General features: G+C 37.4%; 1 protein-coding gene across 2 annotated transcripts in view; it reads left to right on the top strand.

The window, feature by feature from the left end:
* The window catches only part of Hspa4l (heat shock protein family A (Hsp70) member 4 like), a 54,071-nt gene extending 40,924 nt beyond the window's left edge, over positions 1-13,147 (top strand). For both annotated transcript variants that reach the window (XM_090356974.1, XM_090356975.1), the window contains exons 14-20: positions 99-197; positions 2,731-2,868; positions 6,486-6,611; positions 7,585-7,692; positions 9,042-9,161; positions 9,309-9,470; positions 11,872-13,147. In XM_090356974.1, coding sequence (XP_090213100.1) covers positions 99-197; positions 2,731-2,868; positions 6,486-6,611; positions 7,585-7,692; positions 9,042-9,161; positions 9,309-9,470; positions 11,872-12,060 — 942 coding nt within the window. In that variant the 3' untranslated portion in view covers positions 12,061-13,147. The remainder of the gene's footprint in view (positions 1-98; positions 198-2,730; positions 2,869-6,485; positions 6,612-7,584; positions 7,693-9,041; positions 9,162-9,308; positions 9,471-11,871) is intronic.
* Positions 13,148-13,688: the final 541 nt, after the last annotated feature.

Below are 13,688 nucleotides of genomic sequence, written 5' to 3'. Positions count from 1 at the left end.
ATATTTAGAAATAGACTTGAACTCTTTTAAGCCTATTTCTTTCACTTTTTAAACTGAAAAGACGACTATATATTGTAAATCACATGTTTTCTTTCCAGGATAAAATGCAGGTTGACCAAGAAGAAGGTGGTCATCAAAAATGTCATGCTGAACATACCCCAGAAGAGGAAATTGATCATACAGGGGCCAAAACAAAGGTTTGGTTTACTATTTTTGTAGCCATGAAGAGGGTGAGGCAGCTGTTTTAGAGGGATTTCTTTTGTTGGTGGTTTTGAAGGGTTTCTTTTAGTTGTTGTTTTGTATCACTCAAAATCCTCCTACTTCTATTTCCTAAATAGCTGGGATTACAACCTTGTACCTCTGCTTCTCACAATTAACATTTTGCTTCTTTTTTTCTTTATCTTTTATTTTGGCAGTATTGGGGCATTGAACTCGGGGCTTATGCTTTTTTTGCTCAGGGCTAACATTCTTGAACTACTTTGAGCTTTTTCTATTTATGTGGTACTGAGGAATTAAACCCAGGGATTCATGCATGCTAGGCAAACATTCTACCATTAAGCCACATTCCCTGCCCTACAATACTTAGTTAATGTGCTGAATGTTATAAATCTTAGTACTATGGAAAAGTATGGAAAACAAACTCCTGGCCCTATATTAACAAATTTTATTTGTACATCAGTTTGTATATGCTAGGTAATTTTATTTGTACATTAGTAAATGGACATACGGGGTTTTTTTTTTACCATTATTAATATAAAATTGTAAAGAATAAAAGCAGCCAAGTGGGTCCGGGAGTTTGGCTTGGTGGTAGAGTGCTTGTCTAGCATGCACCAAGACCCGGGTTCGATTCCTCGGTACCACATACATAGAAAAAAAGCCAAAGTGGTGCTGAGGCTTGAATGGTAGAGCTCTAGCCTTGAGAAAGTCCAAGGACAGTGCTCAGGCCCTGAGCTCAAGCCCGGGACTGGCAAAAAAAAAAAAAATCAGCCAGGTGCCAGTGCCTTATGCCTGTAATCTTAGCTACTCAGAAGGCTAAGATCTGAGACTTGTGGTTCAAGGCCAGCATGGACAAGAAAGTCTTATCTTGAATTAACTGCCAAAAAGCTGACGTGGAACTGTGGCCTCAACGTATTAGAGGGCTACCCTTGAGCCAAAGAAGCTCAGGAGCAGTGAGTGCCCAGTCCCTGGGTTCAAGCTCCAGGACTGCTAGTGCAAATAACAAATTTACAAATATTTATATCTATGTTCGTTTTCATTATTCTTGGACACATGAGGAAAGAAGTGGAGTTGTTGCAGCATATAAGATCTTTGTGGTTTAATTTTTTGTGTGTGTGGGTGGGTCATGGAGCTTGAACTAGGCCTGGGCGTTGTCCCTGAGCTCTTCAGCTCAAAGCTCCTGCCCTACCCTGGAGCCAAGCCCCACTTCCCTGAGATAAGTCTCAGGTCCTTTTTGTGCTGGGCTGGCTTGAACCTTGATCCTCAGATTTCAGCCTCCTGAGTTGCTAGGATTATAGGCATGAGCCACTGTGCCAGCTTTTTGTGGTTTAATTTGGGAAACTTCCAGAGGCTTCCTACAATTATACATGTTTACAACCCCAATTTCTCCACATCTTTACCAATACTTTTTATTTTCCTTTCTTACAAATTTTAGCCTTTATACTGTGTGAGAAGTTGTAACTTGTTATGTTTGGTTTGTTGGTTGCTTTTATTTTGACGGTACTAAGGATTAAATCCAAGGCCTTATTCTTTCTTAGTAGGTAGGTACACTTGGAGCCATACTTTTAGTTCCTTTTTTTGAGGTAAGGTCTCAATCATGTTCAACATAGCCTGAGCTGCAAGCCTCCTAAATTATGCTTTGAACTGGATTGCTGGGGAAGAGGTAGACTCTCCCACTTTAGCCCCTGTAGTTAAAACAGTAGACACACCCATTATCACCAGCCATTGACTGACATGGAATCGCCAAACATTTTTGGACAGATTAGCTTCAAACCATCTGTGATGATTTGAATCCCTCATGTATACCATGTATCCAGTGTAGACCTGAGCCCACTATACTTGGCTATCACTGTATTTTTGTTTGTTTATTTTTTTTATTTTGCCAGTCCCGGGACTTGAGTTCAGGGCCTAAGCACTGTCCTTGGGCTTTTTCAAGGCTAGAGCTCTACCACTTGAGCCACAACACAACAACTTCTGGCTTTTTTTTTTTTTTGGTTGGTCATGGGGCCTTGAACTCTGGACCTGGGTATTGTCGCTGAGCTCTTCAGCTGAAGGCTACCACCCTACCCCTTGAGCCCATAGCACCACTTCCAGTTTTCTAGTACGTAATTGGAGATGAGTCTCATGGTCTTTAGTCCTCGGGCTGGGCAGGCAATGAACGATCCTCAGATCTCAGCTTCCTGAGTAGCTAGGATTATAGGCATGAGCCACCATGCCCAGCTCACTTTTTTTCTATGTATGTGATACTGAGGAATGGAATGGAACCTTGGTCTAGGTGCATGCTAATCCAGCTTTCTACCACTAGGCCGAACTCCCAACCCCAATTCATTATTTTTAGTAGAAAGGATTTAATCATATACAGAATATAAAATAGCAATACTAAAGTCAATTTTTAACATAAAATACAGAAAACTGGTACTGCACCTTTAAAAATTATACTGATATATTTTACTTCTAAAATCATTCTTAAACTAGTTTTAGGAATTTAATACTTATTTTAACTTTATTTTGTAGTCAACTTCCTCAGACAAGCAAGACCGAATAAATCAAACCATTAAAAAAGGAAAAGTGAAGAATATTGATCTACCGATCCAGAGTAGCCTGTACAGACAGCTGGCCCAAGATCTTCTCAATAGCTATATTGAAAATGAGGTATCAAAAAATCAGAGTTGATACTGAAAAGTGGTAATGCATGTTTTTTTAAGTCATTGATTAATCTAAAATATGAGAACCTATTACTTCAAAATTAGTAAGCAGATCCTCAGACAACTTTACTGTTTTACAAAATACTAAGCTATAATAATGCCAGTAGCTTTCATGTTAGTTATATGAAAAACATAGATTGGGGGATGGGAGTTTGGCCTAATGATAGAGTGCTTGCCTAGCAAAAATGAAGACCCAGGTTCGATTCCTCAGTACCACATACATAGAAAAGCCGGAAGTGGTGCTGTGGCTCAAGTTGTAGAGCACTAGCCTTGAGGAAAGGTCAAGGACAGGGCTCAGGCCTTGAGTTCAAGGCCCAGGACTGGCAAAGAAAAAATTAGTAACAGCCAGTACAAGTCACAACAGCTCCCTTTTTATTTTTATTTTTTGTCAGTCCTGAGGCTTGAACTCAGGGCCTGGGTGTTCTCCATGAGGCATTCTCAAACACTCTACCACTTTGAGCCACTTCTCCATTTCTGGTTTTCTGGTGGTTAATTTAATCAGAGATCAGCCCTCGCTGTTGCTGCCTGGAGCTGGCTTTAAACTGTGATCCTCAGATCTTAGCTTATTTAGTAGCTAGGATTATAAGCATGAGACATCAGCGCCCAGCTAGCAGCTTCTGTTTAAAATGTTTGTTACAGATTACGGCTCTGTTCAAGTGTTTTGACTTACATTCGATTTTTTTTTAAATCAATTGTCCTTTTATATTTTCTTGAATTTGGGTCTATGTACATGTTCATTTTACTGTTCCAGGAGTAATTTATATTTCTTTCAAATATATTAAATTGTTTCTAATTTCCACTGTCCCTGAGTTCTTTTGCTCAAGGCTAGTGTTCTATCACTTTGAGCCAGAGCTGTACTTCTGTGTGCCCTCCTCCCCTCAGTCCCATTTTTTTTTTTGAGTGCTTAATTGAAGACTTTTTTGGGGGTGGGGGGTTGAACTCTGGGCCTGGTTGCTGTCCCTCAGTTCTTCAGCTCCAGGGTACCACCCTATCCCTAGAGCCACAGCCCCACTTCCTGTTTTCTAGAGGTTAATTGGAGATGAGTCTCAAGTTCTTTAGTGCCTGGGCTGGCTTTGAACCGAGATCCCCAGATCTCAGCCTCCTGAGTAGCTAGGATTACAGGCCTGAGACACCACGCCTGGTTTATATAAGACTTTCATGGAGACTTTTCTCCCCTGTCTAGCTTCAAACCACAATCCTCAGAGCTCAGCCTCCTCAGTAGCTGAAAGTCAAAGTTTTGTTCAAGTATTACAATCTTTGCTTTTCGTCCTTTTTGATAACATCTTGAAACACTTTGATACATTATTTAGTGTTACAAATCTATGAGGTGTAGCTACTATTACAGGTTTATATATTTATTATTATCATTATTATTATTATTTTGCCAGTCCTGGGGTTTGAACTCAGGGCCTCAGCAGTGTCCTTGGCTTTTCCTTAAGGTTAGCACTCTACCACTTGTGCCATAGCATCATTTCTGACTTCTTTTATATATGTGGTACCAAGAAATCAAACCCGGGTCTTTGTGCATGCTAGGCAAGCACTCTACCACTATACCAAATTCCTGTTTCCCCCGGATTATATTTTAAAGATGAAAAAATTGATGATAAATTTCTAAATCCAAAGTTGGAAAGTAACTTTGGGTTTGGATCCAGGAGATCAGTCTCCTAAGTTCAGCATTACAGCCACTTTACTATATTCTATACCAAGGATAACATTTATTCAGCAGTAGTTATATTCTATAAGTGTGGTCAACATTTCACATCAACAATATGTAATGAATGACAAAAATCTTAACAGCTTTCAAGGTAAATTATATTTACTGTTATAGGATAAGAAAGCTGAGTTTCAGTAACTTCCCTGCTATCAAGCTAGTAAATGAGTAAAATCTAAGGTTCAAACCTAGATTTGTGTACAATGACATGCTGTTTTATTTTGACATTATTGAGATTTAATTTTTTTATTATACAAGTCATTCACTTAACCAATACAACTTAATGATCTGTGGTAAAGATTTCATTGATATTTTAATTATGTAATTAATTACATTGTTTGTTATGGTTAAAATATAATATAAAACTTGCTGTTTTGGCTGTGAATCCCACTACTTAGGAGGCTGAGATCTGAGATCACAGTCTGAAGCTAGCCTGGGAAAAATCTGAGTCTCTATCTCCAGTTAACCTCCAAAAAGATAGAAGGGGAGATGTGGCTCCAGTGGTAGAGCACTAACCTTGAGCAAAACAGCTTAGAAACAGCGCCCAGGCCCCCCAAGTTCAAGTCTCAGAACTAGAAAACAAAACAAAAACCCATTAGTAGATAAATAGTTAATGGCTTTATGTCAGTGTTGTAAAGCTATCATCATTTCTGAATGTTTCTCATTGTCCCAGATAGAAACACTAAATCATTAAAATTTCCCATTCCCACCTTCTTCTGGTACCCATGAACTTTAATCTATACTGTGTTCCTATAAATTTGCCTAGTCTAGATAACTCATAAGTCCATTATAATACTCATTCTTTTGTGTCTAACTTATTTTACCTACTTCAGGATTCACCCATGTTGTGGTTGTAGTACATATCAAAATTTCATTCCTTTAAGAATTGAGTAAATATTACATTGTCTATGTATCCATTTTATAATGAGCATTTCAATTATCTATACTTTGGTTTTTTTTTTTTTTTGTCAGTCAGGGCCTGGGCTCTGTCCCTGAGCCTTTCTGTGCTCAAGGCTAACGCTCAACCATTTAAGCCACAGCATCAGTTTTTTGAGTTATTTATTGGAGATGAGTCTCACAAGTTTCCTGCCCTGGCTGATTTTGAACTGAGTAGCTAGGATTATAAGCGTAAGACACCAGAGCCAGGCATATCTATACTTTTTGGATGATATTACAGCTAACATTAGCACATGTGTCTGTTGAATCAATATATATTTAGTTTCTTTGGGTGTATACTAAGAGTAGAATTGATAATTTGGGATAAAATTACAATTGTGTTAGTGTGTATTGGTAGGCATCTTGTGTTCTAGGCAAGTGGCTGCTATATATCTTCTAATTCTGTTTAGCTTTTAGAGGACCTCAAACCCTTTTTTTTTTTTGTGAGTCAGGGGGCTTGAACTGGCCTGGGCACTGTCCCTGAGCTCTTCAGCTCAAGGCTACTGCCCTACCTCTGGGCATGGGCGTTGTCTCTTCAGCTCCAGGCTACCACCCTACCCTTGAGCCAAGCCCCACTTCCCTGTTTTCTAGAGGTGAATTAGAGATAGGAGTCTCAGGTCCTTTTGTGCTAGCTGGCTTTGAACCTCAATCCTCAGATCTCAGCCTCCTGAGTATCTAGGATAACAGGCGTGAACCACCACACCTGGCCTCTAAACCATTTCTGTGATGGCTGCAGCATTTTATATTCTCTCAGAAACATATAAAGATTTTGTATCATGAAAATTTGTTTTCTATTTTTAAAAAAATGTGCTACTTGTAGTAAGTGAGAAGTTGACATTTCATTATGGTTTTGGTTTACATTTGATTTATGTTTCTATAAACCATATTCTTATGACAGTCTGAAACTTTTTTAATAGGGGAAGATGATAATGCAAGACAAATTAGAGAAGGAAAGAAATGATGCTAAAAATGCTGTTGAAGAATATGTATATGATTTCAGAGACAGATTGGGCACTGTTTATGAAAAATTCATTACCTCAGAAGTAAGTTTGAATTTCTAAACTTTTATGAAAATTATTTAACTGTTTTTTTTAATTATAGTGTGAATTATATCAAGAGGCATATGAAATTTATTGCTGTCAATGTCATTCATTTTGTATAGGGATGGTCTTAAGGCTTTTTGCTTTCTGTTGCCATTACTGGGATTTGAATGCAGGGTTTGAGCGTTATCTCAGAGCTCTTTTTCTCAAAGCTATTGCTCTACCACTTGAGCCACAGTTTCTACCTTGGCTTTCTGTGGATTATTAGAAATAAGAGTCTCATGGACTTTGTTAAACCATGATCCTCAGATCTCAGACTTCTTGAGTAGCTAGGATTATAGGCATGAGCCATCAGCACCCAGCCTTTACTTATTTTTCTATATGGTTAAAACAAAACAAAACAAAAAACATGTTTATGAGTTCAGTCAGAAAAAAATTAGACAGGTGTTAGTGGCTCATGCTTGCAACCCTAGTAACTCAGGAGGCTATGACAACAAGGACTGAAGTTGCAAAACCAGTCAAGCCAAGAAGGACCTTGAAATTCTTATTTCTAAAAAACTATCAAAACAAAAACATATGTCCAGAAGTGGAGCTGTGGCTCAACTGGTAGAACATTAGCCTTGAGCAAAAAAAAAAGCCATGAGTTAGGGCACGGAGCGTGGCCTAGTGTTAGCATGCACAAAGCCCTGGGTTCAATTCCTCAGAACCACATACACAGAAAAAGCCGGAAGTGGCACTGTGGCTCAAGTGGCAGAATGCTGGTCGTGAGCAAAAAATATCCAAGGACAATGCCCAGGCCCTGAGTTCAAGCCCCAGGACTGGCAAAAAAAAAAAAAAAAAAAAAGCCATGAGGTCAAACACTAGGACTGGCACTCAAAGAAAAGGTCTAAAGTTTAACATAAAGAAGCCTCTTTCTTTAATGTCTAATTCCTAAAGAAGGCATTTGTTATTGGTGTCTCTTAAACATTATAACTAGGACATGAGTAAACTGTCTGCAGTGTTAGAAGGCACAGAAAATTGGCTTTATGAAGAAGGAGAGGACCAGCCTAAACAAATTTATGTGGACAAGCTCCAAGAACTAAAGGTAAATTTTTTAAGCTCCATATGAGTATTGAATGAGACATTTTTAGTTTCCTAAAACTTATAATGTGAAAGCACAATTTATTGTTTTAATAAATTTTTGTTTAATTGTCAGGAAAGAGCTGTATATATTTATAATACACTATGATCTATGTATACATTGTATATAATAAGAATCAACCACAATTTTCACATATGCATTATGTCATAATAAAACCTGCCATTTTTTTTTTGGTGAGAACACTTAAAATCTCTCAGCAATTTTCAAATATGTTATTACTATCTGTAGTCACCAAAGTAAATAATACATCTCTTAAACTGCACTATCTCTGAGCTTTTGTTCTCAAGGCTAGCATGCTCCTGCTTGAGCCACAATGCTTTTTGGTGGTCAATTGGAGATAAGAGTCTCACAAACTTCTGCCCAGGATGGCTTTGAAGTGTGATCTTGAATAGTGAAGATTAACAGGTGTGAGCCTCCAGCACCCAGCTCAATTTGTGTTTTTGTGGCTGGCTTATTTCCCTTAGTATTCTGTACCTTATCCAAGTTGTCCAAATAACATGATTTCCTTTTTTTTAGGCTGAACCAAAATTCTGTTGTATGTACATAGTGTATTTTCTTCTTATATTCATAAGGAGATCCCTTCTCTTTGCTATTATGACTAATGCTGTGATGAATACAGAAGTGCAGATATTGTTTCAATATACCTATTTCTTGTATTATGGATTGCTTGGATAAGTACTTTTAGTAAAGATGTAAAAAAAATTACTAAGAGATAGGTAGGATGAAATGTCCTAATTTCATGAGCCAGTGGCTCATGCTTATAATCCAGCTACTTAGGGGAGGCATAGTAGTGAGAGTGCTAGTTTGAGCAAAAAAGCTGACATAGTTTACAGGGTGCTTGAGTTTCAAACCCTGGTTCTGGCATGTATGTGTGCACATGTGCACACAAATACATCCTGCTTTGCAAGAAAGAGAAAACATTTTAATCTAGCTATCTTCTCTTTTTGTTCATTATCTTGTAAACACTAAATAAAAGTTTCATTTAAAAGTCACAACTGCTAGCTAGGTGCCAGTAGCTCATGCCTGTAATCCTAGCTACTCAGGAAGCTGAAGCTGAGGATCACCATTCAAAGCCAGCCCGGACACAAAAGTTTGTGAGATTCTTATCTCCACTTAACCACCAGAAAACCAGAAGTGGCACTATGGCTCAAAGTGTAAAGCCCTAGCCTTTTGTGGAAGAGCTCAGGGACAGCGTCCAGGCTCAGAGTTCAAGCCCCAGACTGCCCCCCCCACACACAAAGAAACCCTTAAAAAATAAAATGTCCTTAAAAAAAATGTCCTTATGTTTGTAGAAATATGGCCAGCCTATTCAAATGAAGTACATGGAACACGAAGAAAGACCAAAAGCTTTAAATGAGTTGGGAAAAAAGATTCAACTTGTCATGAAAGTGATAGAAGGATACAGAAACAAGGTACCAGGCTGAAAGACTTTCCTTTTTAAGTACACATTGATTTTCTGGTAATCTCTTCAGTTTCATGGTCTACTTACAAGTCTATTTATAATCCTAAGTGAAGTCACTTAGATTTAAGCAAAAATTAATTAGGTTTGTTTTTAATAGGATGAAAGATATGATCATTTGGATCCTGGTGAAATGGAAAAAGTTGAAAAATATATCAGTGATGCCATGAGTTGGCTGAATAGTAAAATGAATGCACAGAACAAACTGAGTCTCACTCAAGATCCGGTGGTGAAAGTATCAGAAATAGTTGCAAAGTCAAAGGTAAAAAATTCCTTTTTTAATGGGAGTCAGATTTCTCAAATAATCAACTTACAGAAGAGCTTTCAGAAAGGCAGAATTTTAACGCCATATCTTGTACTTTGTTATTTTTTTTAATGATTCTAGGTGTGGGATAATCTTGTGTGTGTGTGTGTGTGTGTGTGTGTGTGTGTGTGTGTGTGTGAGTGAGAGAGAGAGAGAGAGAGAGAGAGAGAGAGAGAGAGAGAGAGAGAGAGAGAATCAGTCATGGGGCTTGAACTCAGTGCCTGAGCTCTGTCTCTGAGCTTTTTTGATGAAGGAAAGCCCTCTACTACTTTGAGCCACCGCTCCACTTGCCATCAGTGCCTGTTTTTTTTTTGTTGTTGTTTTGGTTTGGTTTGTTCTTAATCTGTGACACCAGACCTGCTTTTACTTTTAAAAGGAGGAATACAAGATGAAATAAAGCAATTTTATGACTTCTGCCTTAGATATTCCAAAAGTATAGGGCTTACTTTACCCTAGTATGAAATGTAATGCTCTTATTTCTTAAAATTTTACCTAATTTGAAATGAACTTTCCAATTTAGGAAACACTACTAATGGAAAAGTCAAACGTTATCATAGAAGCCAATTGTCAGTAGCTTATACCTACAATCCTAACTGCACAGGAAGCTCAGGTCCAAAGGATCATTGTTCAAAACCATCCTAGGCAGAAGAGCTAATACCTGTCTACAAAGCTAACCAGCAAAAAGCATAGCTGGAGGCATGACTCAAGTGGGAAAACTCTAGCTAAGTAGGCAAGCTGAGTGAGCAGCAAAGCTCTGAGTATAAACCCAGATACCCAGATATGCAAAAAAAAAAAGTTTGTTATAGGAGTTGGGAAGGGGGCTTAGTGGTAGAGTGCTTGCTTGGCATGCATGAAGCCCAGCATTTGATTCCTCAGTACCACACAAGAGAAAAAGCCAGAAATGTGCTGTGGCTCAAGTGGTAGGGTGTTAGCCTTGAGCACAGAGGCAGAGAGACAGCACCCTGCCCTTGAATTCAAGTCCCAGGAAGGAAGGAAGAAAGGAAGGAAGGAAGGAAGGAAGGAAAGAAAAGAAAAGAAAGACCATGAAAAGCTGGGCGAGGTAACTCACTCCTGTAATCATAACTACTCAAGAGGCTGATATCTGAGGATAGCGGTTCAAAGCCAGCCCAGGTACTAAAGAATGTGAGACTCTTTAATCACTAGAATAGAAAAGGTTAAGTGGGGCTGTGGCTCAAGCGATAGGGCAGTAGTCTTGAGCTGAAAAGCTCAGGGACAGCGCCAAGCCCAGTGTTCAAGCCCCCATGACTAATGATATGGTTCAAAGCCAAGTCAGGCAGGAAAGTGCATGAAACTTCTCCCTTGAGAAGTTTGGTTACAATTTATTATAACTGTCTTGGAACATATATATATATATATGTATATGTATATATATATATATATCAAAGTTTAAAATGAGCCAGGCCTTATGGTTTACATCTATAATCCTAGCTGTTCAGAAGGCTGAGATCTGAGGGTTGTGGTTCAAAGCCAGCTTGGTCATGAAAGTCCATGAGACTCTTATTTCCAATTAACCACCAGAAAAACTGGAAGTGGCCCTGTGTGTTCAAAGTAGTAGAGCCTTCAAGCTGAAGTGCTCAGGGATAGCACCCAGGCCTAGAATTTAAGCCCTACAACCAACAATAAACAAACAAACAAACAAATAAATAAAGGTAAGAAGTAGGAAATAACCAATACTTTATTCAAAATTAGTACGTTGCATTTGCTTTCTTGCCTTCTTTTTCCTTTAGCAGAAAAATAAATTATGTAACATTTAAATTTACTTTTTATTCATTACCTTTCCTCCAGCTATTTTACAAAAAGCAAAGTAGTACTATGCATTTTTTTTTTTTGCTAGTCCTGGGCTTACTGTCCTTGGACTTTTTCAAGGCTAGAGCTTTGAGAAATGATGTTTACATCATTAATCTAACAATTAAGTGTAAACTTGAGCATTTGCGGCTTTTTTCTATGTAGATGGTACCAAGGAATTGAACCTAGGTATTCGTGCATGGTAGGCAAGCATTCTACCTCTAGGCCATACTCCTGGTCCCGTTACTATGCATATTTACATACAATTCTATTCATTAAGATAAAACTACGATTTATTAAAATAATTTTAGTTTTAAGAAGTTTTACACAAAAAGTAGCTCTTAGACTTCTTATAGTTTCTAATTGCTACAACCATGAGTTGTGGCAACCAGAAGGTAAATTCTTCATGAAGCATTTGAAGAAATGGTTATATAAATTCAGCCTACCCCACTATTTTCAGAACAGTTTCGGAAATGTGGGACTACAGAAACTTAATGAAGAGTTTTGAAAGTTAATGGGCAGGTTCTGTAATATTTTAAATGTATCTCTTTAGGAACTGGATAATTTCTGTAATCCCATCATTTACAAGCCTAAACCAAAAGTGGAAGCTGCTGAAGACAAAACGAAAGCTAATAGTGAACACAATGGACCACTGGATGGACAGAGTGGAACTGAAACCAAACCAGAGACAACAAAAGACAGCTCACAGTACACTAAACCTGGAGAGATGGAAGTGGACTAAGTTTTAATTTTACCTTCCACAGTTGAAACAGTGCAGATAACCAAGGGTCTATCCATCTTTTACATCTGGTACACATAACAGATGTTCAGTTGTTCCTAACTACTTTTTGTCATTTGTTTTTTGGAGTAGTTTTGAAAAGTGTTCTATATGGAGTGCACTTCTATTCGTTTCCATTGCTGCTTATGTGAGCTTTAGCTGAATACAGATTTAAAAGTCAGTTTAAGCATTCCTGTCATCAAAAATGGAGGACCGGTATGTAATGAATGATAGTCTCCTTTATTTAATGCTTCTATTAGATAAAGCTCAGTTCCTTTATTCAGGAAAGGTTGCTGTATTACATTACTATTACAGAAGCATAGGCTTAATTGCATTGTTCCTTTAAAAAAAAAATACTGAAATTGTGGCGTAAAGCCACCGAGGCACTGATGTTTTTTCTAGCTATTTTATTGTTCCAATTTAAATACTAAAACAAGACGTTCCTCGATAAATTAGTCCATCTCATTTATGTATCCTGAAAATTGAAATCTTGTTGTAATCACATAAATGAACTAAATCACAGGTGGAAAGTGCACAATTTTATGTAAAGGTGACACCAGCATTTTGCTTTTATTAGTAATGTGGATTGATGTTTTCTCAGAGTAACTGTCTTTTTCACTTGAAACTTTTGTTTTTCTTGTCCTGAAGACCAGCTGCTGCTAAACTGTTAGCCTAATCTTAATGTTATAGGGAAATGCTGTTGACCTACTTGGATATGCATCTGTGATGTTGATAACCTTGTTTCCATTTTAATAGTTGTCTGTTTTCTTAATTGATTTTGTTAGTAATATTTTAACGTGGAGTAGGCAGAAATGGCAAAAAATGCACTGCATTATATAGATTTATCATTGATTTAATGTTATAATATAAAACACTATAAAATAAGCTGTAATACTTGAAAAGGAGCATTTACACCATGGTCTTAGGAAATAATGCTTGTAATAAAGTTATCTGTGTTACTTATCAGTAAGCAAAATATATAATGTTATGTAGTGTAATATGATATGATGTGATTAAATTATAGTTCCTGCTGTTAAATTACCTTTTGAAACCTTGGCTCCGGTTTTAGTGCTTCTTAAATAATTAAATGGGAAATCAGACAGTAAACTTTAGAAGGATCTAATCTGCTCAGAAATTTGAAAAGGTGTATGGAAAAAAAGTAACACTGCAACTTACAAAGTGAAGAAGCATAGTCAAATGGATAGGCCATTATGTTCTCAATGCAGATTTGACTAGAGTGACTTAGGTTAACATTGGAAAGGCTAATGTTTTCCCCCAAAGCTAAATTAATGTTTGTTTTTTAACCAAAATTTAATGAATGTTATCTAAAGTGTGGAGTTACATCTTCAGCGATCGTCATTTCTTGCATCCAGTTCTCTAATAGAGATTTTGTTCCCACAAGGTCTTATAGTCTTCACTGAAAGTAAAATATGAAGCAGTGAAGTTTCCAGGATTTTTATTCAACCTTTTTTGGGGAAAATTCTTTCTTTTGCATTTAAAAAATCTTGAGACATCACATATCTCTTAATATCTGAAATGAAATAAGTATATCAAATATACTGTGTATACATATATGTAAGTATTTACATATA

Source organism: Megascapheus bottae, chromosome 23 (genome assembly GCF_031878675.1).
Source record: "Megascapheus bottae isolate mThoBot1 chromosome 23, mThoBot2.hap1, whole genome shotgun sequence".
Lineage (NCBI taxonomy): Eukaryota > Metazoa > Chordata > Mammalia > Rodentia > Geomyidae > Megascapheus > Megascapheus bottae.
The sequence above is the reverse complement of the archived record's forward strand: the minus strand, read 5'-3'. Positions and strand labels throughout refer to the sequence as shown.